At 43.8% G+C, this 25,159-nt stretch overlaps 1 protein-coding gene and 1 pseudogene across 2 annotated transcripts; one reads left to right on the top strand and one right to left on the bottom strand.

Moving 5' to 3' along the window:
• Positions 1-6,031: 6,031 nt before the first annotated feature.
• Positions 6,032-23,471, top strand: FES (FES proto-oncogene, tyrosine kinase). Of its 2 annotated transcripts, none has more exons than XM_069098658.1 (19): positions 6,032-6,156; positions 7,274-7,495; positions 7,946-8,119; positions 10,375-10,471; positions 11,169-11,352; positions 12,249-12,386; positions 12,538-12,657; positions 12,953-13,075; positions 13,185-13,371; positions 13,545-13,628; positions 15,151-15,360; positions 15,952-16,074; positions 16,408-16,461; positions 18,061-18,179; positions 18,865-18,959; positions 20,074-20,197; positions 20,368-20,525; positions 21,021-21,143; positions 21,948-23,471. In XM_069098658.1, the coding sequence occupies exons 2-19, from the start codon at positions 7,283-7,285 to the stop codon at positions 22,088-22,090; spliced, it is 2,469 nt and encodes an 822-aa protein (XP_068954759.1). In that variant the 5' UTR covers positions 6,032-6,156; positions 7,274-7,282; the 3' UTR covers positions 22,091-23,471. The 2 variants fall into 2 exon arrangements, with proteins under 2 accessions (XP_068954759.1, XP_068954760.1); XM_069098659.1 differs by having other exon boundaries at positions 6,041-6,240.
• A 323-nt stretch (positions 23,472-23,794) lies between these two features.
• On the bottom strand, positions 23,795-23,894 carry LOC138169672 (U6 spliceosomal RNA; annotated as a pseudogene).
• Positions 23,895-25,159: the final 1,265 nt, after the last annotated feature.

Below are 25,159 nucleotides of genomic sequence, written 5' to 3'. Positions count from 1 at the left end.
CTGGCTGTTCTTCATTTGTGTTCTGACCCAGGTTTCTTCCCAGCACTTAGTCATTAATCCAGACTTCTGTCAGTGGGGCAGGGAAGCTGGCCAACGGTCAGACAGTCTAGTTTTCTTTTACTCTTCTCCAGCTCTAGCTCCCTTGTCTAACCTGTAGTCTGCCCCTTCTAACAAAAAGAAAGAGGTGTGTTTCACTGTCAGTCCACTGGAATCAAGATTCGTCATTGCACCAACCTGAACTGTAATGTCTTCTGAGTGCTTTCCTTTATTGTAATAACGTACACTGTCTCTTTGATCATTCTGCATAAGTACAAGTGAGCCTTCCCAAATTTCTGTAAGTTCCCTAGAGTCTCCTCTTCTTAAAGAACATTTTTCCTTCCCTTTTTCATTGCAGGGCAGCTGACCTGTCTGCATGCAGGCTCCTAATTTATAGCTGAGTGCTACTTTGACACCTGCCCCTGGGCCTTGTCTGCCTAGCTTTTCTACCTCTTGGTTTCTGTCCACTCCTCTTCCTGGTTTCTGTCTTCCCTGCCTAAGGAGGAGACTGATCTGGACTCAAGGACCTGCATTCAAATTCTACCTCTACTTAATAGATTCATGATTTTTGGCAAATTACCTCACCTCATTTATCTCATCTGTACCATGAAGCTATTGGACCAGATGGTCTATAAAGTTTTTCCAGTTCTAAGTTCTGTGATCCTTGCCTGATGCTGCTTTGCTTTGGTTTTCTGCAGTCCTGTGCTTGGAGTAAGAACTCTTCCTGAGAATTAAGGCCAGTTCTAACCAGGAGAATTAGAACAGAAAAACTAGGAGGTATTTAATTTAGGAACATCCATTGCCTTCTAGCTATGAAAGTTTGGGAAAAGAAGAAAAGGACCAGGGACTAAATCTGTGATTTCATTGGAATAGGAAACTCCTGCTACTAGAGCTGGTCAGCACCTCTGAAATTTAACAATCCTAGAGAGTTGTTTATAGAGAAGAGATGTCAAACACTGACTCCTAAGTGTGCATGTAATTGGGAAATATTTTTTAATACAATAAAGCCTAGATAAAATTACATCTTAAAACTAAGTCGATATGCCACCACTCCTGTACAGATAGTTCAGTGAATTTGACAGCCCTGACTTAGAGCCACATAACCAGCTTATGGAAGAGACTATATCTTCCTGGCGTCAAATTAGCTCTATCCACTATACCATAAGTGAAGTCCTTGAATAAGGAGACAGACCTGTCTGTAAGTTTCATGGCCTGCCTGGCTAGACTTGGCCTTTAGTTTATCTTCCAGCGACCTGTGGGTTGACTTCCTGTGTCTGCCGTCGACTGTAAGGTAGTTAATTCTCACTTTGAACAGCTCCCCAAAGAAACTTGGAATCACAGCATCTGAGTCAGAAGGGACTTCAAAGGTCATCCAGTCCAACCTATTTTCCCTTTACAACATAGTCCAAAAAGATCACCGTCCTGCCTTTGCTTAAAGACCTCTAGCAAAGGAGAACCCACTCCCTCCCTAGCCTGCTTGTTTCCACTTTCACATAGTCATAGTTGTTAGGAAGAGTGTTTTTACATCAATTCTAAATCTGCCTCTTTCCTTTTGAAATATTTTGTGGCTTTAAAAAAAACATAATGTACTTCCCAATCATTCCCCTCTATGACCAACAATAGAACCCTTCCTTATAATAAATTAAGCAAAACATATCAATATCTTGAAAACACATCTGAAAATATATTCCAAATTTATAGTCTGTCACCTCTGCAGGGAAGCAGAACATATGAAGGCATTAGGGTTAGTCCTCTGAAAGTGCCATTTTACTCTGCCATAATCAGTTCTTAAGTGTACATGTATGAGTTGGAGGCCATATTAGTACAAGTATTTCAGTGTTGTCTTCTGTGACATTGTGTCTGGGAATCTATTGTATGTGCACTTCACCATGGATGCTTCCACTGCTTGGGTTTCCACAGGGTTGGGATTGGAGATAATGGTACCTGAAGATGATGCAGTACCTACTTTCCCTCCCTACAGCATGTAGTAATGTAGAATCTTGAGTCCTGAGTCAGGTTGTTGAAAGAGCCTAGTATAGGCTAGGTTGAGGAGAGGTAAGATAATTTTCCAGGTAAATTAAGTGAAGCACCCACATTTGCAAGAAAACTCAATTTGGTAGTCATAGAATTTCTACATTAACATATGTAATGAGTGCTTCAATTTCATAACATTGATTCCCGCTGCCCCCACCCTTTTCCTCAAATACACTTCCTGTTAAGAAAGTAGTAGCTCTTACCCCATTGACCTAAACATGGGGTTTGAAAGGGAGGATGAGGCAAAATTGGGGTTGCTGTTATGAAACTAGCAGGGAGAAAAGTCATTATTTGAGTTTGAGATCCCCTTCACTGGAGAGTGGTTAACATAGTAGGCTCTCCTAGGCAGAGAGACCTGACTCTAGAGTGATAGGACCTGAATTCAAATCCCCCCTCAGACCTCACCTGTGTGACCAGAGGTGCACCTGCCTTTCCCTGAGCCACATCTGTAAAATGAGGGGGTTGGACTAGATGACCTGAGGCCCCTTCCAACCCTAGCTCTGTGACCCTACCAGAAAAGATTTCATAAGAAGCAACTGGGGCAAACAGAAATCAGAGAGCCAGATCAACTTGACTGGATCCTTAATATGAACTTGGGTGGGGTTCAGGGCACACCCTTTCACAATGTGAAAAAAGTGGCTACTGACATTCTACTCACCTCAACTGTGTCAAAGAATTACAGAAGATGGTGTTGCCATTGATGAAAGGCAGACATCTCTGCCTAAATGTCCTTAGTGATAACCTGGTATGAAGTTTTAGAAATGTAAACTATTATTCCTAAGTGAGCCACGATGGTATTTAGATACTGATTCTTCATGAACTCAAATCAGAATTCCCTGCTTAGTCTCACACAGTTTAAAAAATGTTTTTTTTTAATTGCAAATTTAATCAACATTTCAGTATACATAAAAAGAGGATTTTATGTGAAACAACTTCTGTTACATAGTTTTTTTAAAAGGGATACTAGGTGCTACCTCATGATTTCAAATCATACACTAGCTGTGTGACCCTGGGCAAGTCACTTAACCCTATTTGCCTCAGTTCCTCATCTGTAAAACGAGCTAAAGAAGTAAATGGTAAACCATTCTAGTATCTTTGCCAAAAAAACAAACCAAAAACCTACCCAAATGGGATCACAAAGAGTTGGACATGATTGAAACAACAACAAAATCACTCTTTTTGGAAGACTGGGTCCCCTATTCTCCCAGGCTGAAAGTGTGGCCACTCGTACATAGGTTTGGTCCCATCGCTGATGGGCAAAGAAGTTTTAATCTGACGGTCCTGGTGGCCCTCTGCTCCCAAGCAGTTACCATATTTGTGCCACATAATGCAAACATCCAGTTCCCTTTAGCTCTGCTGCAGCTCACAATCCCAGATTTAGAATGCACGATCAACTTCAAACACCCCAGTAAAAGACATTACATGGCATGTACTACAATGCCCAGAATCAATGCTTTCTTTCTTGATTTTTTCTATAATTTCCCATTAATTTACCCTTTGCCAAATACCAAATAAGTCATCCTCTTCTCTCTCCCACAGGAACCTTGGATTCTTCCCTTTAGAAAAGAGGAACTTATGATAGGCGAAGTGAGCTTTCACCTTATCTTTTCCTAAACTACACCTCCACTCCATTTCCCATCTCCACATCTGGTAATGATGAGCATTCCCCACTCCTTTACAAACTCCCTTTATGTGTTGCTATACCTCCTGAATGCAGGCACCACCTTGGATATATTTGTAGTCCCGGTGATTAGCCCAATGTCTGGCACATAGTAAGTAAGTACTTAATAAAAAATTCTATACTTTAAGACTCATTGACCACATTTAAAAATTGATGTTTCTTTCTGCATCTGTATTCCACAACTTCTTGTGGAAGAAGTAGGAGCCATATTTCATTATCAGTCTTCTGTGTCACTCCTGTGATCACATCTGAAATCTTTCATAATTGTTTTCCTTTATATTATTCATCATTCACACATACTTTATTGGTGTCCTATCTCAATCCACTTCTCTATCCCTACCATACCATAAGGTTCCCCCTGGGTTCTTGCTGCTTGTTGACTGATGAGGCACATTTATGATACCATCCAGGGGTCTCCAACCTGACTTCTCCCCAGGGGTTCACCATCCTATTGGCCTGGCAGAGGTGTGGCCACTGATTTTTAATACTAGGAAAAGTTCTAATAGCCTTGTGCCCTTTCTTCATTCTAAAGTGCTCAAGCCTCAGAATCACAGAATGTCAAGAATTGGAAAAGACCCCAAAGGCTATCTAGTCCAACATATCTGCTTTCTGGAGGGGGGAAGGCAGGGCAACTTGGATTAAGTGACTTGCCCAAGGTCAAACGGCTAATAAGTGTTAAGTGTCTGATGTCACATTTGAATTCAGGTCCTCCTGACTACAGGGCCAATGCTCTATTCACTGTACCACCTAACTGCCCCTAGTCCAACATGTCTGAATAAGACTTCTCTCTATATTTTCAGTAAGTGGTTGTCTAACCTTTGCTTAAAGATCTCCCATGAAAGAAAACTCTATTTCTCCAGGCAATTCCATTTTGGGTTTACTCTAATTATTTAGGAGGTCTTCCTTCAATCAGGCCTAGATTTGCTTCTTCAAATTCCACTTATTACTCTTGAATCTTAGCAGAACAGTCTAGTCTCTCTTCCATTGAGATGACCATTCAAACACTTCAAGACAGTTATGATGTTCCCCCCAAACTTCCCTTATCCTAGGTTGCACTTTTTTCTCTAGCCTCTTATTTATGTCTTAATCCAAGGATTATGGATTTAGAGTTGAAAGCTACCTTACAAGTCATTTGTTCCATTCAGCTCCCTGATTTCTGATGTACTTTCTTCAAGCCCCATCCTCTGGGAAAGAAAGAATCAAGGAAAAGAATCTGTCCAAGAACCTTATAATCTTTTTACCCTTTCCCCAGCTCAGACCCTGGCTTTGCCACCCCTATTGGACTCAATCTTCTTTAAAAATTTTCTTTTGTATTGTGAATTTAATGAGCACAAACATCTCAAGTTACAAACAAAACAAAACCCAACCAACCTACCCAAACCTGGAAAGATTATATAAGAAATTGTGAATTTCTGTTACAACTTTTTAAAGAAATATGTATGAAGTATAACAACCTAGTAACACAAATGCCGTTTCCCCTTTATACTCTTATTGCTTTCAGTGTTTTAAACAATGTTTTGTATTTGCTCTTTTTTATGTCTGTCCTTACCCACTAACCTACCTTCCTTCACCAAGTAGAAGCCTTCCCTTGACAAATAGGTATAGTCAAACAAAAGAAATCAGCATATTGGCCCCTCTGATAATTCAGATCTCATTCTGTATCCCTAGTTCATCATTCCCTCTGCCAAGAGATGAAAGGTATGTTTCATCAACAATCATTGAAGGCGGGCTTGGTCGATGGTTTGGTCAGCATTCTGTACTTCACCCTTTCTTCTTTCTCACTGCCCCTCCCTCCCTTTTCCTGGTCTCTAAGCAACTAGGGAAGAAGGGAAGCGGGAGGAGGGGGGGTTAGTCTCAGGAAGGTCGGCCTGTGTGGTCCACCACTCCCTGTTCCCATCGAAAGCTCACTCATTCTCACCTGCCACGAGCCCACAAGCCCACGAGCTGCAATGCAACCCTCTGCCCCTCTTGATGGGCTGCTCCGGCCCGTAAGCCTCAGCTCCAAGGCTTTGCAGAATCCTAGAATCCGAAGCTTAGGGAGAGGGGGCGGCCTGGGCTGGGAGTGAGGGGCGAGGGTTTTTAGGAGTTTTTAGGAGCTTGCCAGGTTACGAAATAAAGATGACCAGCTTTCTCCATTGGGAGAAAGGTTGCGCCGGAGCAGCCCTACCAACCCTAGGCCGACGTGAAGAAACCATCCTGCGCACTGAGGGTCCCAGAGCAGCCCCCGCCTCACTCCCCCCAACCCCTCCTCCCGTCTCCCCTTCTTCCGACCCGCCCTAAGGCCGGGGCCACGTGAAACGGCGGGAGGAGGAAGCGACAGAATCAGGAACTGGACGGAGAGACAGCGGGGGCAGGGGCCGGAGTGGGGGCAGCGGGGCCGCCGCCAGGAGCAGCTCCCAGCGCCGGTAACCCCCCCAGCCGCGCAACCGCGGCGCCGTAGCATCTTAGCGGGTCCCCGGGGGATGTGAGCAGGCTCGACCGCGGGGAGGGTACGGGAGAGGACTCGAAGACCGGGGGCCGGGGAGAGTGGGGAGCTGGAGGCTACGAGGATCCCCGGGAGGGGGTATCGGCGAGCGAAGAGAAGAGGAAGGAGGCTTTTAGAAGGGTCTTGAGGAGCCTTGCGGGGCTGGGTGGGATTGAGGATGAAGATAGGGGTGAGTATCCCAAAGATCCTGAGCTGGGAGGGGAAGCGGGGGTAGGATTGCATGGGGGTAATTCCTGTGGGTCAAGGGGCGAGCGATGCTAGAAGAATTGGGAGGATTTGGGGGATCAGAGGTACAACTGCCTGGTTAGGTGGACTAGACACCATTCATCCCCTTAGAGGTGTTGGCTCCCAAATGGCCCTCGAGGTCTAGGGACTGGCACCGGAAAGGTGCGACCTTTCAGTGACACGGTATGAAAAGAATGTACGTGATCAAGCCACCTGTAAACCCAGGATCGTCTACTAGTATCAGAAACGCCCCCGTATGAATTTTAAGGAGACCGAGGGTTGGTGCCCTCCTCTGCCAGGAGTGGGAGTGGCGTGGGATGGGGGAGCAGGAATAGGAAAACCTTGGGAATGGGGGCAGGGGTGGGGATGGCAAGAGACACAAAACCTTGACCTGGGGCTAGTAGGGCCCATAAAACAAAGCAGAGGGCTTAAACCGCAAGTTCCTGTTCCTCTTTCTGGCCTCACTCGTCTTTGTGAGGATGTGTAATAGTGAGTTGGTAACACATCTTGGATCACCTTTTTCTGAGACTTAAAGAGGGTGCCCAGAGAGGTCCCCCTGAGAACTCCCCTCCCCCCAATTTTTTTCTAAATGAAATGTCATCATGTTTTGCTTAGTTGAAATTGATTGTCTCAAGGTCTCCTTCCTTTGTAGGTCTCCAGGGCAGCTATATCTTATGGGTACTCTACAACCATAACCCCAAGAATCTGCTTGGTTGGGTCCCCATCTCCACCCAACTTCCACCTACTCAGGGATTCCTTCAGAATCCATGCCTTGATTCTAACTGGACATGAAAACATGTCTTTGCTTCCAGGGCAACACCATGGGCTTCTCCTCTGAATTATGTAGCCCTCAGGGGCATGGAGCACTGCAAAAGTTGCAGGAGGCTGAGCTTCGACTCTTGGAGGGTATGAGAAAGTGGATGGCACAGAGAGTAAAGAGTGACCGGGAGTATGCAGGGCTGCTTCACCACATGGCTTTACAGGAGGGGGGCAGCCAGGTCCGAAACCTAGACCATGTCAGCCAGATCAGCCAGGTGGGCTCCTATTTCCTGTTCCTACCTCATTTCCTTCACTGTTTCTCTTACCACTTTCTCCCTTTACAACCAGTGCTCTTCATCAGTAATTTTCCACTTTTATATCTCCTTTGGACTTCAATTCATTCTCAGAAGAGTCTCACTAAGTTATTTCAGTGTCCTAGGTAGGGGAGCACGGTAGAGCCCTTCAAGGGCAAACAGGTTAAGGCAATTTGGTGCCACCCTGGAGACACCAAGGTGAACAGTTGGACTTTGCCACCACCCTTCTTCCTCTTTCTTCACATATATTATCAAATACATTAGTAAATGCATTTTTGTCAATACCTTAAAGTGCTATATAAATTAGTTATTATTATTAGCTATTATTATTCCCAACTACTTCTCTGCCTGCCCCAACTTCACAGTCTCAATTCCCCTAGTATCTTCTATCTTGTCCTTTACAATTTGTAGTCCTGGTCAGAAATAACTCGTCAGACTGAAAACCTAAGCCGACTTCTCCGGCAGCATGCGGAAGATCTGAATTCAGGCCCTCTGAGCAAGCTGAGCATCCTGATCCGTGAGCGGCAGCAGCTTCGGAAAAACTACAGTGAACAGTGGCAGCAGCTCCAACAAGACCTCACTAAGGTACCATCTTCCCTTTTCCTTCTACCCCAGGCTGCCATTCTTTTAGTACCTCCCAAAAAGTAAAGGGCAAACCTGAGTAGGGAGAGTTCAGGAAGGGGGTTGCTGCCGGGGGAGACTTTCCCTAGATTACTTTGGTAGAATGAAAGTTTTGGTGCCAATGAAAGGTTTAGGGAATCTGTCCATTCATTACCTTCTTTTCCAGAGCTTTCCTAAGAATTTCTCGGTTCGGAATTCAAAGAAAGCCCCGTAGTTATAGCCAGTTCTCCTTCCTTTTCTAAAATTAGCTAGTCTGGTTATTCTAACCACTTTCCTTCTCAAGTACTTTTCTTCTGCTTCCTCTTTTCTGTTAGTTTTCCTTTAAGGTTCTGCCTGTGCTCCGCTTCCAGTTCTCTTCATCATTCTGTCTAGCCTATCCTCTGCTCCCACCTCCAGATGTACACATTGATCTGAAAACAATTCTCTTTCTTGTATGACCGGTTCCCTTCCTGCAAAAAGCTGGTGACACCCAATCCCTCCTAGGAATGAATCATGGATTAGTGGACTCCCCCTACCCCCATAGAAAAAAATAATCCAGTATATGGTCAGAAGTTTAAGGAAGCATTGAAGGAAAGAGAAGATTGTCTGACCTTGCCCAAGACTAGAATCTTTAAAGTCGTCATTGTTCCTTCCTTCCCAAATTTTATCACCAGACCCCACCCTTAGGTCGTCAGAGACTGCTCTAGGTGACTACTCAGGTTCTAGTCTGGACTGAGCATTTTCAAGTTAGTGGCACTAACTTGGCCCCTCACTTTCATATGCTAAGAATGCATTTCCAGTCCCCCAGGGTCCTCTCTTCCTGCCTGATTTATTCCACTCCTAGACTACATTGGCCCTGCTCTGCTCAGATTCCAGGATCCGCATAACCAATGAATTCTCTAGTTCTTTGGCTGGAAATGGTGGCACCTAGTGGCCAAAATATGACCTACAGCATCGCTCATTTCTTTTGGGATGGACAGAACTCTTAGTTTAAAAATCAGGACATTTTTCCTTTTTTAGAAATGAAAGAGATCTTAAATAAAGGCAGTATTGTTGATCTTAGAGTCAGGAAGACCTGGAAAATCCCACCTCTGACACTCTTTGTATACCCTGGGAAAATCTTTTGACCTCTAAGAACCTTCTGCAACTCCCTAAAATTTATCAGGGGTAGGGAACTTTGGCCCTCAAGGCCACATCTGGCCCTCTGGGTCCTCAGGTATGGCCCTTTGACTGAATCCAAACTTCACAGAACAAATCCCTTTACTGACAGGATTTGTTCTGTAAAACTTGGACTTAGTCAAAAGGCCAGACCCCTGGACCTAGAAGATCACATGTGGCCAAAGGGTCCCCAGCCCTGTTAAGTGATAGACTTATTGAAGGAAATGCCCACATCTGGAATTCTTCACAATGACAAAAATCACAGGCCCTTCTAAAAAAGAATGTTATGTGTTCCAAATTCCTTTACACAAATATGCCTTTCCGATATGGCTTCATCCACCCATTAGAAAACTAAGATCCAGAGGGCTTAAAGCAATTTGTCCAAGTTAGAAGAGTTAAAACTAGAACTCCAAGTCCCCTGACCCTGGCCTCAGTACTCTATCAGTGTAGTACGTTGCACATAGCCAAAGAATTTAGATTTTTTTTTTGGGTCCAAAGTAACCTTCCACACTTTGAGAAAACTAGCTGCCTCTTTTACATTGTCATAGAACCAAACCCTACAGAATGCAAATCTGCTTATTTTGTAATCCCCTTTCCTTTAATCTTTTATTTTAACCTTTAAATGGTTTTTGTTGATGGCCTTTTGTTTTTTTATCACCTAATATGGAGTCGGTTTTGACCCCATTTGGAGTTTTCTTGGCAAAGATACTGAAGTGGTTTGCCATTTCCTTCTCCAGCTCATTTAACAGATGAGGAACTGAGGCAAACAAGGTTAGGTGACTTGCCCAGGGTCACACAGCTAGTAAGTGTTTGAGGCCAGATTTGAACTCAGGTCTTCCTGACTCTAGATTGGGCCACCTACCTGCCTTTATATGACTATTATTTCTGTTTATTTATTTCATATTTATATGACTATCATTAAAGGGTGTTGCTTAACTTGGGTTTCAGCATTAGTCTGCTAGAGTCACATCACTTCTGGGGATTCTGTCTACTTGCTAACAAAGACAACCCTACCCCCAAACAGCTCCTGCTTTAGGGACTTAGAACAGGTACTGACTAACTATTTTCTCTTGCTCTCCCAGATACATAGCCTTGATATCGAAAAGCTGAAAAGTCAGTACCGGGTGCTGGCACGTGACAGTGCTCAAGCCAAGCGCAAATACCAGGAAGCCAGCAAAGGTAGGTAGCGTCACTGGTTAGTGGTACTTTCTTCAGGTGCCTCTGTCTACAATGAGGGGTCATGTACAGCTTCAAACTCAGGAGGGAAAAGAGCCTTCTTTCCTAGAAAGAACCCAATTCTCACCCATACTAATGCCTCACTGGTCTCTGGGCTTTGGCCCACCCCAGGATATACAAATTTATTTATTTAGGGTAAGGACTGTATTTTAACTTTTTGGCATCCCCATTGCCCCCACACACACACATATTGTCCCCAGCACATTGATACTCAGGCAGTGTTGTTAGCTAATAGAGATGATAACAGAAAGGGTACCCTCAAGCCTAGGCTTGGAATTGATAGTACTTTAAGTACCAAGCCCATTTTTTAGTAACCTCTAATCTAGAAAAAATGTTGAAGAGGGAACATCTGGACCAAATTTTCCCTTTTCTCTTTCCCTTAGAGGCTGGTTTGGTCCAGAAAAGCCCTTTGCATGTAGACTTGGGGGAGGGGAGTGATTTACTTGATTTGGTGATCCAGCCTAGCCCTGGGTTGCCCCTGACCTAGAGGAGCCTTGAAAAGCTGGCCTAATTCCTGGGGGGCTCTGGAGGGTCAGGTTCACCTTGGAAAGTGGGTTGTTCTGCATCTTACTGATTTCTCTTCAGTGCTGGGGAGGATCTAATGAACTCTGCCTATGTCCTGGGTTCCTTCTCTTTACAGACAAGGACCGTGACAAGGCCAAGGATAAGTATGTTCGGACCCTCTGGAAACTCTATGCACATCACAACCGCTATGTGCTGGGCCTCAGGGCTGCCCAGCTGCACCATCAGCACCACCACCAGCTGTTGCTGCCTGGCCTTCTCCAGTCCCTGCAGGACCTGCATCAGGAGATGGCCCTAATCCTGTAAAGACCCCCCACACACACTTGGCCTCTGTAGCTCCCCAAATCTCTTTCCTCATTTCCCACTTTGTCCTCTTCATCCCCCAGAACCCAGACTACTTTGTCCTATGATAGACTTTCTGGCAGCATGGTACAATGGAAGGAGCCCTAAATTTAGAGTCCCAGGATCTGAGTTCAAATGTTAACTCTGCTATCTGTGCAACCTTGGCCAAGTCACCTAACTTCTCTGGGCTTCATCTGTAAAATGGAGGGACTATACTCAATGATCTCTAAAGTCCCTTCTAGCTTCCAACCTATGATCCTGCGATCCCTCTTTCCACCTATTGAAAGACTCCAAATTTGCCTGCAGAACTTTCCCAGGCCATTGGCCAATCTCCTTGAGAAGAAAAAAAAAGGGGGAAGGATTGGGAAGATGTGCAGAAGATGGCACCAGGGATTGGGGTGGGGTGGGGAGGGGACAAAAGGGCAAAGAAGGGGAAGGGAGCAAAGACAATAAACATTTCTCAGCCACCTGTTATGTGCCAGACACTGTGGCAAGTGCTTTACAAATATTATTTCATTCAATCCTTACAACAACCCTGTGAAGTAGGTGGTGTTATTATCCCCGTTTTAAAGTTGAAGAAACTGAGACAGACAGAGGTTAAGTGACTTGCCTAGGGTCACACAGCTAGTAATTGTCTGAGGGCATATTTGAACTCAGGTCTTGCTGGCTTCAGGCCTGGCACTCTCTCCACTGCATCACCTAGCTGCCTCTGCATCCAGAGTGATGCTTCAGGAAGGGTTAATTAGCACTGGAATGAGATGGGGTGGGGGACTTTGGGTGTAGAAAGCTCCTTTCATCCTGTGAGAGGGATTTTCTACACATGCTGTGTGCTTGGGGATGGGTGGGTGGCAAACAGGAAAGAGATCCTACAGGAGTACATTGAGATCAGCAGCCTGGTGCAGGATGAAGTGGTGACCATTCATCGTGAGATTGCAGCTGCCGCAGCCTGCATCAATCCTTACACTGAGTATGAAGGCTTTCTTCAGCAATATGGGTAAGCTCACAAATGAAAATGCGAAGAGTTCACCTACCTTCTCCCTGTCCCCATCAAGCACCAAAGTCATTTTATTGAGTACTTTCTCCTTGCCCAGTGCAGGAATCACCCTTGAACTCTGACCCCTCTGGTACTACCCGCTCCTCCACAGATCATCACCGAACATCCCTCCCTGTGTGACCTTTGATGACACTCTGTTGGAGGAAGGTGAACAGCTGGAAGCTGGGGAGCTGCAGTTGAATGAGCTGACGATAGAGAGTGTCCAGCACGCGTACGTGTGGGAATGTGGCACTTGTGTGAGGCCGTGGGGATGCCCCTGTGTTTGAGTTTGTGTGGGTGGATATGGCCTGAGAGCTACAGTGTACAGATAATACTGTGTAGGGGGAGGGTGGTTGGAGACTTTTATACACGCAAGCTGTAGCAGGGGGACTGAAGATTACAAAGTTATGCTGGGGGCGGGGGGGGTGGTAACAAGTAAGATGGTGAGCCTCTTTACTGGGAACTGCTCTTTCCTTGGAGGAGGAAAGGGACGGGACTGTTGCTAACATATGTTTTGGGGACCATAGCCTAACTTCAGTGAATGAGGAATTGACCATGGCCACAGAAATGGTGACAAGCCGGCAACAGGTTGTCACCCAGATGCAGAAGGAGATTCAGAGGGAAGAAGAAAGCATTCACCCAAGGGAGAGGTGAGACTGAAGGAGCAGAGTCAGAGGACCTGGATAGATGATACAGTTTTGGGGAGAAAGGGTAGAATGAGACAATCTTCTCTATCTGGCCATCTGGTCTACCCACCAGAGTACAGCTCCTTGGGAAGCGCCAGGCCCTACAGGAGGCACTCCAGGACTTCCAGATGGCCCTATGCAGCCAGGCCAAACTGAAAGCCCAGCAGGACTTGCTACAGAGCAAGCTGGAGCAACTGGGCCCTGGGGAACCACCCCCTGTCCTCGTGCTCCAGGATGACCAGCACTCCACCTCTTCCACAGTAAGCCTGTTTCTCCTCCCTCATGATCCCCAGGCTTGGCACATGTCCTAACCAGAGACAACATTGTCTTCCTAACCCATTTCTGCTTCTCTCAGCATTCAGTAGGCCCTTATTGTGCCTCTTCCCCTTTCTTAAAAACTCAGCTGTGCCCTGAAATCTCTCCCTGATCACAGGAGCAAGAGCGTGAGGGCGGAAGGACACCCACCTTGGAAATTCTGAAGAACCATATCTCAGGAATCTTCCGCCCTAAGTTCTCAGTAAGTAGGTCTAGATTGCTAAAGTCCAAACTCATTCATTCTACATTCCTCCCCCTCTATTTTCCTCCTTTTCTTCATGATCACTTTTTTTTGTTTTATGTTTTTTGGTTTTCTTTGTTTTGTTTTGTTTTTAAAGCAATCGGGGTTAAGTAACTTGCTCAGGGTTACACAGCCAGTTATTTCTGGGTGTGGTGCTGAGTATCTGAGTCCAGATTTGATCCAGGTCATCCCGACACTGGAACCTGTGCTCTTACTCGCTGAGCCACCTGGCTGCCCCTAAGCAATTGGGGTTAAGTAACTTGCTCTAAGTTACACGGCCAGGTGTTTCTAGGTGGGTGCTAAGTGTCTGAGCCTGGGATTCAATCTCCAGGTCATTCCAACACTGGAGCCAGTGCTCTTACTCGCTGTGCTACCTGGCCGCTCCTCATGATCACTTTTGATGTTCTGTCAGGCAGGGTGGTCTGGGCCTTCACTTATAGGAAAAAAGTGCTATCCCTGGGAGCAGCTGTTTTTCCTATAGTGGGTTAGCCATATATCTCCTATGAATTCAAAGCCACAATGTTCACCATCAGCCTACCACTCCACAGCTTTCCACCCCCTAACCTTGACCATGACCTCAATATCTCCATCTAGGCCTTGACTTTGGTTATGCATTAGCCCCTTACTCTAAGAATGCAGCTCAGTTGAACAAGCATTTATGGATCCAAACGTGCATTGGTAGGCACTATGGGTTATCAAAGATGAGTTGGATATGTTCCATGCCCTTGAAAACTTATAGTGGGGGACACATCCATAAATAACTACAACCTAACACCGTATTTTAATAAGTGCCATAAGAGAAGTGCTTTGGTTGTTTTGGACAAAAGTTAATCATATCTGATTGGGAGTATAGTAGAAGATTAAGGAGCTGGCATCCAATCTGGACCTTGAAAGATAAGTAGAATTAAAAAAAATTATTGTTGCCTTTTGTTTTCACACCAACATTATTTTCCCTCAATACTTTACCCCCATACCAGACCCTTCTCTGCAACAAAGAAGGGGAGAATTTTGACAGAAGGGATAGGGGTGGGGGGGGGAGGAGCATTCTAAGTGGAGAGAATAGAAAGAACAAGGGTGTGGACATGGTAAAGGTGTGGAACATGGTCAGGGAATGGCAGGTAGCCTGCTTTGGCTAAGGCAAAGGGAACATTGCTAAGTAGTGAGAGATAAGGCTAGAGATAGAGGGACATATGGTAAAGGGCTCTGAATGTGAAACTGAGAAATTTGTACTTAATTTGTTAGGCAGTAAGGCTCTATTGAAGGGCCTAGAGAGGGGACATGGAGGGAAGGGAAGGGAAGAGTTACATAATCCAAGCTGTTCTTTTGACATTATGTATTAGAATAAACCGGAGGGTGAAAAATTGGAGTTGGTGAGACAGATTATTCTAGTAGTCCAGAGAAAAATAAAGAGAGTCTGAATGAAGGAGGAGGCAGTGGGAAGTGTTTCATGTGTTTATCTGGATTGTTACCCCCCTACCTCCAGCTCCCTCCACCACTGCAGCTCATCCCAGATATACAGAAGCCTCTACAGGATCAGGTGTGGTACCATGGTGCCATCCCACGAACAGAGGTGCAGGAATTACTAGTGAATTCTGGGGATTTCCTCGTTCGAGAAAGCCAGGGAAAGCAAGAATATGTGCTCTCCGTGATGTGGGATGGGCAGCCTCGGCATTTCATCATCCAGTCTTCAGATGTGAGTTCAAGGGGAGCCCTATGAAGGACACTTATTTGCCCAAGCCACTGGGAGCATTGTATCCATTATCCCTTTTTCAGGCAAGCGCCTTGAGTCAGAAAAATACAGAGTAGAGGCAGAAAAGGGATAGTGGATCTTAGAATTTTAGGGCTATAAGGAACCTGAGAGACCATCCAGTCTAGCCTATTTAATTTACACATAAGGAAACTGAGATTTAGAGAGTTTAAATAACTATCTAATGTCACACATCTAATTAATGGCAAAGCTTGGAATAAAGCCAAGGTTTCCTACTCTAATCCATTGTTCTTTTCATTAAACTAGGCTACATCTCCATCTGGGGGTGCAGAGGGGAGACCTTATTGGTATGTGAATGATATGACTAGGTGTGACCAACTGATAATGACTAGGATTTAATCTGTTGCTTACAAGGCATATGCCTTAACAACTAAGCCAAGAAGACCACGGTCCCTTTTTCCAGTGCAGAGCTGTTCCCAGAGGCCTGGCCAGCCAAAAGTCAGGCAGCTTCTTGTAGGGGACTAGGCCTCCCTCTCATCTAGGAGTGCTGATTTCCTGCTATGATTCACCTCACAGAATCTGTACCGGCTAGAAGGGGATGGATTTCCCAGCATCCCCTTGCTTATTGACCACTTACTCCGCTCCCAGCAGCCCCTCACCAAAAAAAGTGGGATCAGTCTGAACAAGGCAATCTGCAAGGTAATTTTCCCAAGTCAAACCTCTCTATTTCCTTACCCATCCTCTGATAAACTCATCCATCTTCCCACCCCAGTGGCTTACCTTTCCCCTTTTGCATCCAGTACCTGTTTCTTATCCAAGGGAGGTTTGTCCTAGAACCTAGAGGGCAGAGGACAGAAGGAGGGAAATAAAGACTTTTGAGAATTACCTGAATGTTCCACCTTAGCTCACAAAATAGGAAAAGACCTCTCCAATAGGTCTGACCAGCCCAAAGTTCATATAGTCCTCCCCTAGAGCCCAGCAACCCTCCTGTGTAACATCAACTTAATTTTCCCAAATCCACTCCTTCCCCAGGACAAGTGGGCCCTGAACCATGAAGATCTGGTGCTAGGTGAAAGAATTGGACGGGTAAGTGTCAGCACTACGGTAACTTGAATCCTCTATCTGAGTCACACTTGCCTCCTAATGTATTCACCCCATTTTCCCATACTCATCTCCCCTTTTTCAACTCCTAAGCTCTAAGCATGAAATTACCTCCCTCTTGTCTTCTAATTGTCTCCTACTAAGGTTCACTTTCTAGGAAGCTTTGTTTCATTACAAACTGATAACCAATTTTTAGCTTGTTCTAGGTACTCACATATACTTTGGATATTGTCAACACCCAATTATTAGCCATCTTGTAGATCACTTTAAAGATGACTTCCCCATGACACCCATTTCCATTTGTAAGAGCCTAGTTTTAGAGCTTGAAAGGAACTTGGAATGCTTTGAGGGTAACCCTCTCATTTTACAGATTAAGAAACTGAGGTCTAGGAAAGTTAAGTAACTTGTCATTGTCAGTTGGTATATGTTCAGAGTATATAGGGTTTTTTTAAGTTTAAAATTTTTTCTAACTTTTTAATATTCTTTTTCTAAATTTTGAGTTCCAAATTCTCTTCCCCCTTTTAACCCCTTCCCTGACCATTAAGAAAGCAAGCAAAATGATATCCTTTACACATGTGAAATTATGCAAAACATTTCTATATTAACCATGTTGCAAAGAAAAATCAAGTGAAAAAGTATATTTCAGTTTACACTTGGAGTTCATCAGTTCTCTCACTGGAGGTGAGAGGTTTTTCATCATTAAGGTCTTTTTTTCATTTTTCATCATAAGTTCTAAGTCTTTTACAGCATATCATTATTACAATATTGCTGTTGCTTTGTACAGTGTTCTCCTGGTTCTGCTCACTTCACTTTGCATCAGTTCATATAAATCTTCTCAGGTTTTTCTAAAACTGTCTCTCTTCTTATAGCCCAGTAGTATTCCATCACAATCTATAGCACAACTTTTTGGCCATTCTCCAGTTGATAGGCATCCCCTCAATTTCCAATTCTTTACCACCACAAAAAGAGGTGATATAAATATTTTTTACATATAGGTCCTTTTCCTTTATCTTTGGTCTCTTTGGGAAACAAAGCTAGTAGCAGTATTGCTGGGTCAAAGAACATGTAGAGTTTTGTAGCTCTTTAGGCATAGTTCCAAATGGTTCTCCAGAATGGTTGGACTAATTCACAATTCCAGCTACAGTGCATTAGTGTCCCTATTTTTTCACATACCTCTCAACATTTGTCACTTTCCTTTTCTGTTATATTAGCCAATCTGATAGGTATGAGGTCGGAACAGTGTATATAGTTTTAACAATGGCTCAGAAACATGATTAGGAGGATAAATCTGCTAAAATATAAGGCATTTCAAATCCGAATAAAAGGTTATCTGTGTCATTTCTCTCAGCATAGAGAACTGAAGCTTATTTTCTTTTTACATATGTATTTGTATCGTTTCCCTGATTTGATTCAAACTCCTTGAGAGACTTTGGGTTTGATCCGTCTTTTGGAGGGAGAGTTTGTAAAAGGAAGATATATTGTCTGGTGTAATGCTGTGGTTCTAGGGAAGAAGGGTAATTGGACAGGATGAAGACAAGATGACTGAATGGGGAGGGCTCTGATCTGAATCTAAGATTGTTTCAGGGTAACTTTGGAGAGGTGTTCAGTGGTCGTCTCCGGGCCGACAACACTCTGGTGGCAGTAAAGTCCTGTCGGGAGACTCTCCCATCTGATCTCAAGGCCAAATTTCTACAGGAAGCAAGGTGAGTAGTAGTAGTAGTAGCAGCAGCAGCAGCAGCAGCAGCAGCAGTAGTAGTAGTAGCAGTAGCAGTAGCAGTAGCAGTAGCAGTAGCAGTAGCAGTAGTAGTAGTAGTAGAAGTAGTAGAAGATAGATCCATCATCAGGCTCCTAGTCTGCCCTCACTCTTTTTCAAGCTAACTCCTATTCAGTTTACGTGTATCAAACACCTACATTGTGCACTTGGGGAGAGATAAGAAGTTTAGGCAAGACATAGTCCCTAACCTCATGGCTCTTGTCACAGGGGGATCCTATCAGAGCTTAGAAAAGACAGCTGAATCTCTCAATAAATTTTGAAAATTGCGTGTGAAAATTAAATCTTTAATTCATTATCATTACCCATTATTTGTTTTGGGTTTTAAATCTTCACTATAGTATCTGTAACTTGATAAAACAAAATAAATACCTCCAAGGCCCCTGAGAGCATTAACAATATGTACATTTATAAAAATTAATATTAAAAAGGGCTCCTTGTATTCCCCACTATGTTAGGCCCCTGCCTGCATTGCCTACCCCTAGTTCTAGCCCTGCCTAGGTAACACTGTCCACTGCCCTCCTGCTGAGGAAAAGAGGACACAAGATTGTACTATATTAAAGTAGGGTTATAAATCCGGCCATGACCAGATCTCTGCTCTGGTGACTCCTTCACAGAATCTTGAAGCAGTACAGTCACCCCAACATTGTGCGACTTATTGGCGTTTGTACCCAGAAACAGCCAATCTACATCGTCATGGAGCTAGTGCAAGGTGAGTATCTCCAGGTTAGAGGAGACAGTCTAGCCAAAGCAGCTTGCTGTGGCAGTGCCTAGGTCACCCAGCTGCCTTCTTCAGACCTAGATACCTTCTCTCTTTCATTTGCAAGGCTTTTAGTGCCTTAGGAGTAAGAATATCCAATTGTATTTTTGAAGACTTAAAAATATGAATAGAAAGCATCAAGGAAAATAACCATTGTAATAATAACATACTTGTACTTAAGTGTTTAGAAAGTGCTTTCCTCACAACAACCTAGCACAAGTATTATTATACCCTTCTTACAGAAGATAAAACTGAGTTAATGATAATAGTAGCTAACATTTATGTAGCACCTACTGTATACCAGGCACTGTGCTAAGTGCTTTACAATTATTATTTCATTTCATCCTCACAACAACCCTAGGAGGTAGTTCTGTTATTATCCTCATTTTACAGATGAGGCAAACAGAGATTAAGTGGCTTGCCCAGGTCGCACAGCTAAGGGTCTGAAACTAGATTTCAAACTCAGGTCTTCTTGACTCCAGGCCCAATGCATCACCTAGACTTGCCCTCAACTTGCCAATAGTCACATAGTTAAGAATAATAATAATAACAGTAACAATAGCAACAGTAATTCATGTTTAACACTGCATCTGGCACATTTTTGTTGTTGTTCAGTCATGTTTGTGACCCTGTGGGCCGTAGAACACCAGGCCTTTCTGTCTGCCATACTGTGCATGGGGTTTTCTTGGCAGAGATAGTGGAGTGGTTTGCCATTTCATCCTCCAGTGGATCACTTTATGTCAGAACTCTCTATGTGACTTGTCCATCTTGGGTAACCCTGTATGGCATAACTCATAGTTTCATTGAGCTATGCAAGCCCCTCAGTAGTGAGAAGGCAGTGATCCAGGAGGGGACCTGGCACATATTAAATACTTAATAAAAGTTTATTGATTGATTGATCTAGCACTTTGAGGTTTAAATATATAAATTTTACATAAATTCTCTCATTTGATAAGATGTGTCAAAGGCAGAACTTGAATAGAGGTCTTCTGACTGGCTCCAGTGATTTTTCCAATGCCTGGTAATGAGATGCCGATCCTTTGTGTTCCCTTCGCCCCCTCCTCAGGTGGGGACTTCCTGACCTTTCTTCGGACAGAGGGTGCCCGGCTTCGAGTTAAGTTGCTACTGCAGATGGTGGGAGATGCAGCTGCTGGCATGGAGTACCTGGAGGGCAAGCACTGCATTCATCGGTGAGTGCTCAGAGGACACTGTGCACTTCAGTCAAGATTTAGGTGGCTGGCACCCTGACCCTTTGCTGAGGCTAAGGGGCCAGGGTCATCAGGCTTGGCCTTGGGCGCACTTAGGGTTCAGGGTTGGGAGGTCTTCTGGATTTAGTTTCTTGTGCTCCTGTTCTCCCCAGGGACTTGGCTGCTCGGAATTGCTTGGTAACAGAGAAGAACGTGCTGAAGATCAGTGATTTCGGAATGTCTAGAGAGGGAGCTGATGGTATCTATGCAGCCTCAGGGGGTCTCAGACAGGTCCCTGTTAAGTGGACAGCACCTGAAGCTCTTAACTATGGTACCAACTCCTTTCTTATCACAGTAACCCTACCTGGCCCCTGGTCCCTAGCCAAGGTCAATACAGGTGTCTTCTTTAATTGATAGCTATCTGAACCTGGAAGTGGCTCTCTGTGTGTCTTATACCATGTATTTGGGTCGAAGTTTGTTTCTTTTTTTGTTCTTTTTGGAAGGCAGTTGGGGTTAGTTTTTTTGTGTTAAGTGTCTGAGGTCACATTTGAACTCAGGTCCTCCTGACTCCAGGGCCAGTGTTCTATTCACTGAGCCACCTAGCGGCCCCTGGAGTTTATTTCTAATATTCCTGTAGCCTAGCCCAGCTTAGAGATCCTAATCTACTACTACACACCCCCAGGTCAATGTTATGCTTCCAGCCAAACTTACATAGCATGGCACCAGGGAAACAGGCACTCCTTTCTTCTTGTCTCTTTAGTTTGGTCAAAAGGCCAAGAACCAGCTCACTGACTTCTCTTTCCTCCCAATTTGGTTCTCCTCACAGGGCGCTACTCCTCTGAGAGTGATGTATGGAGCTTTGGAATCTTGCTCTGGGAGACCTTCAGCCTGGGAGCATCTCCCTACTCCAACCTCAGCAACCAGCAGACTCGGGAGCTTGTAGAAAAGGGTAAGAAGGGTGACTGACTTCCCTCTCAGTAGCTATAAACTTCTAGGTTCCAACTTTGTCAGGGACGTTGTGTGTCTACTTCTCCTCAGTAGCTAGCTTTTATTTAGCAATTTAGATGTGTTATCTCCTTCGCTTCTCATAGTAGCCCTATAAGATAGGAGTCATTACTGTCCCTATTTGACAGATGAGGAGACTGAGGTTGAATGGGGTTTAAGTGAATTCCGAGGGTCATATAACTAGTAAGTGTCTGAGGCAAGATTTTAACTCAGGCCTTCGTGACAACTAGATATTTATTGATCCTTAAGACTCTTGTGCAAAAATTCAAAGAATTTAGGGCTGGAAGGAACATTAGCAATTGTCTAGGCCAGAAACTTTTTAACTTGGGGTCCACAAAGTTCATGAACAGATTTCAAAGAGATACATGAACTTGCATAGAAAGAAATTACATCTTTATTTAATATAATTTGTTTCCTTTGTAATACTATAAATTTTATTTTATACATTTAATAATAACTTGCATTTATATAGCACTTAAGGATTACAAAGCACTTTATATAGGTCATTTTATGCATTTAAAAGCATTATTCTGAGAAGACTTCTTTCGAAGCTTCACCAGAATGCCAACAGGTTCATAACACACACAAAAATTAAGAAACTCTGATCTAATTAATCCAAAGATGGTAAGTGTTATATTAGGAAATGAGAGATCCTTTGGAAAGATAAGGAGCCACTGATTGTTTTGGCTTTCTTCTGGACATCCAGTCTCCTACTCTTTCCTTATCCACCTGTTCTTATTATGTCCAGGGGGGCGTCTGCCCTGCCCAGACCTGTGCCCAGATGCTGTGTTCCGGTTGATGGAGCAATGCTGGGCCTATGATCCAAGCCAGCGACCCAGCTTCAGTGCCATCCACCAGGAACTACAAGGGATCCGAAAACGGCATAGGTGATGCCAAGACCAGAGACTCCCATTTCTGCCTTTCTGTCCCTACCCCCAAGGATAATACCCTAATTGGGGGAGCATGATCCTCCTCCTTAGCCTCAGCTTTTTCAAAGCCCCAGGGCTGGGGAGCCTGGCAGATGCCAGCAGGAACCTTCAATCTCTCTGGCTGGAACCAACCATTCCCCCAGGCCCATAGTTCTCACTGCCAAAATCAGTGCAGGGACATGTTTCTGCACTGGTCTGTTCTGTACCCTCATGTGCTCCTAGGGTACAAGCTGCTTCCTTCTGTGAGAAATAATAAAGCTACTTATCCTTACTCTGGACACTTTGGATGCAGCTTACTTGGTGAGACTGGGCTTCAGTACCTTGCAGCATTGAAAAGAATGTGTCTTTAGGGACTCTGAGGTATGTGTGGGGGGTGGAGGGGGCCCTGCATCCTGTGGGAGTAGCCAGGCATCCTTTACAAGTCACTGGGAACAAAGGAGAGATGGCAGAGCCCTGAGTCTAGGGCTCATTTGGCAGACAGCCCTGTCTGAACAACAGACTCTAGAGAACAAAAGAAATTTGCCTGCCAGGAAAGTTAAACTGAGCCCAGGATAGGTAATAGAGTGATAAAGTCTTACAACTGAAAGGGACCTTGGAGGTCATTTACTCTAGCCTCTTACCCAGTGCAAGAATCCATTGTATATAATGTCCCTGGCAAGTGCCTCTGAGAATTTTCTTCCTAAAACAACAAAAAATGTTTTATCAATATCTTTTGTTATTGAACTGCCCATATTTCCCCCAGTATTATTCTTCCTCCCCTTCCCGGAAAGCCATCTCATATAACAAAATAATTTTTAAAAATTTTATTTTTCTAAAACTTAAATACACAATAAGAAAAGAAAAAGAAACATATTATAAACTTAAATACAAAATAAGAAAAGAAAAAAAAACATGCCATGTGCACAGCAGAACATGAGAGGATTCAAAATATATAGCAATAAATTTCCATTTCAAGAAAGTTTATGTAATAAATAGTGTGCATTGTGTTGAGAGCTATCCATCTTTGCTAACTTGTAAGTTTTCTTTTGTTCTCTGTTATGCAGTTTTTATTTTGTTCTTTTCCTCCCCTTCCTTCCCCACCCCCAGGCTACATTTAAGCTATGGATATATTCCTATATAGATACAAAATAATTCTTTTAAGGAAAGGAGGAAGAAGAGGAAAAAAAAACAAACAAAACTGATCAATATGTTGGGGGAAAAAACAACTGTGAAACTAAACACAGTGATCCACACCCTTGGATATCCCATCTCTGCAAAGGAATGGGGAATATCTCTTCTTCAAGACTGCTTAATTTGTGTAATTCTGAAAAATCCATTTTTGATTTATTTTTTCTTTTTACTTATATTGTTGTAGTCATTGTGTATATTTGTTTCTTCTTTCTGCTTATTTCACTTTTCATCAGTTTGCTTAAGTTTTTCCATGATTCTTTGGATTCATCATATTTTGTTATTTCTTATAGCATAATAATACTCCATTTTATTCATGCTACCACAGTTTGTTCAACCTTCCCCCAATCAATAGGCATTTACTTTGTTTCCAGTTCTTTGCTACCACAAAAAGTGTTCCTATAATTATTTTGGTTTATTTGGGAACTGTGTTTTCATAAATGACCTACTTGGGAGTATATTCCTAGTAGTGGGATCTCTGGGTGTGGACATTTAAAGAATATATCTGGAACACCTTATAAATTTATCTGCCATCCTTGTTCAGGGGCCATGCTAATCTCTGTATTGTTCCAATTTTAGTGTATAAGCTCCCAAAGCTAGCGCCTGACTGAGCACTTTCAGTGACAGAGTTTATCCTTTTTTTTTTTTTGCTTTTTGGAGGGGGAGGGCAGGGCAATTGGGGTTAAGCACTTGCCCAAAGTCACATGGCTAGTAAGTGTTAAGTGTCTGAAGATGGATTTGAACTCAGGTCCTCCTGGCTCCTGGGCTGGTGCTATAGTCACTGTACCACCTAGTCGCCCCCAAGAGTTTATCATTTAGTGAAGTAGGCTGAATGATTTTTAAAAGCTCTAATTTTTAGGAAGTTCTTCCTCATATTGAGCCAAAATCTGGTTCCTTATAGCTTCTACTAAGTCTAGAGAGCCCTGGTTCTGCCTTCTGGAGTAGAACCCTCTGTCTGAAAAGATAGTACCAGGACAGGAACCTTGGGTTTGTTTGTTTATCATTATAATGGGCAGCTAGGTGGTACAGTAGGTAGAGTTCTGAGCCTGGTTATAGCTTTCCCAGATGCAACCTCCTCTCTTAGAGCCACCAAGTACCTTGAGTAAGGTGGAAGTCGAACCCTGGGAACGATTCCAGAAGGACATTGAGAGTGGTTGTAGGATTTTGAAAATGGCTGCAGAGATTTAGGTAGGGAATGGATCAGAGAATCATGAAAGACCTTGAGTTTTACAACTACATGGGACTTTGGTGGTCATCTAGTCCAACACCTTCATTTTATAGATAAGGAAACTATTACCTGGAGAGGCAAAGCAATATTCCTAAAGACACTCAAGTTCTAAGCTGCAGAGACTAGTATGAAGCCTGTCTTTTGATTCCAGGTGCAGGGGTCTTTCCACCAGATGGGGCTAGACTAGGTGATCTCCAAGGCTGCCTCCAGCTCTATATTGATGATTCTCTGAACAAGTCTCAAACCTCAGTTGCTCTATTATTTCATCATCATTGAATAATATTTACTAAGCATTTCACTTTATTCTGTATGTGGCACACTAGCAGCAGAATCCAAAGACTGTGATAACACCTCCCTCCCTCACTGCACCAACACACACAACACCATAACCAAAATTGTGAAGTTTTCCTTTTTGCTTTAACAAAAATTTATTAAGCATCAACTACATGTAATGTCGAAGGGGTAGAGACAAAAATTAAATCCCGTCCCCAAGGGGCTTAACATTCTACTGGTGGGAGACAATAGAGGCCTTTTAAATGCCAGACTGGAAATTTGTATCACATCCTGGTAGCAATGGAAAGTCATTTAGGGTTTTTTAGTGAGAGGAAGAGGGTAATATGTCCAAATATGTGTTTT

This window comes from Petaurus breviceps, unplaced genomic scaffold (assembly GCF_028583685.1).
Source record: "Petaurus breviceps papuanus isolate PSGF00001 unplaced genomic scaffold, PetGlider_PUasm1.0 37, whole genome shotgun sequence".
Lineage (NCBI taxonomy): Eukaryota > Metazoa > Chordata > Mammalia > Diprotodontia > Petauridae > Petaurus > Petaurus breviceps.
The sequence above is the reverse complement of the archived record's forward strand: the minus strand, read 5'-3'. Positions and strand labels throughout refer to the sequence as shown.

What these genes read in the sequence shown, in the direction of transcription:
- FES (XM_069098658.1), top strand. Translation starts at nt 7,283, where the DNA reads ATGGGCTTCTCCTCTGAATTATGTAGCCCTCAGGGGCATGGAGCACTG. An exon ending in CAGGAGATGGCCCTAATCCT is followed by an intron (nt 11,353 to 12,248) that starts GTAAAGACCCCC and finishes GGTGGCAAACAG; the next exon opens with GAAAGAGATCCTACAGGAGT. An exon ending in CGTCATGGAGCTAGTGCAAG is followed by an intron (nt 18,960 to 20,073) that starts GTGAGTATCTCC and finishes CCCCCTCCTCAG; the next exon opens with GTGGGGACTTCCTGACCTTT.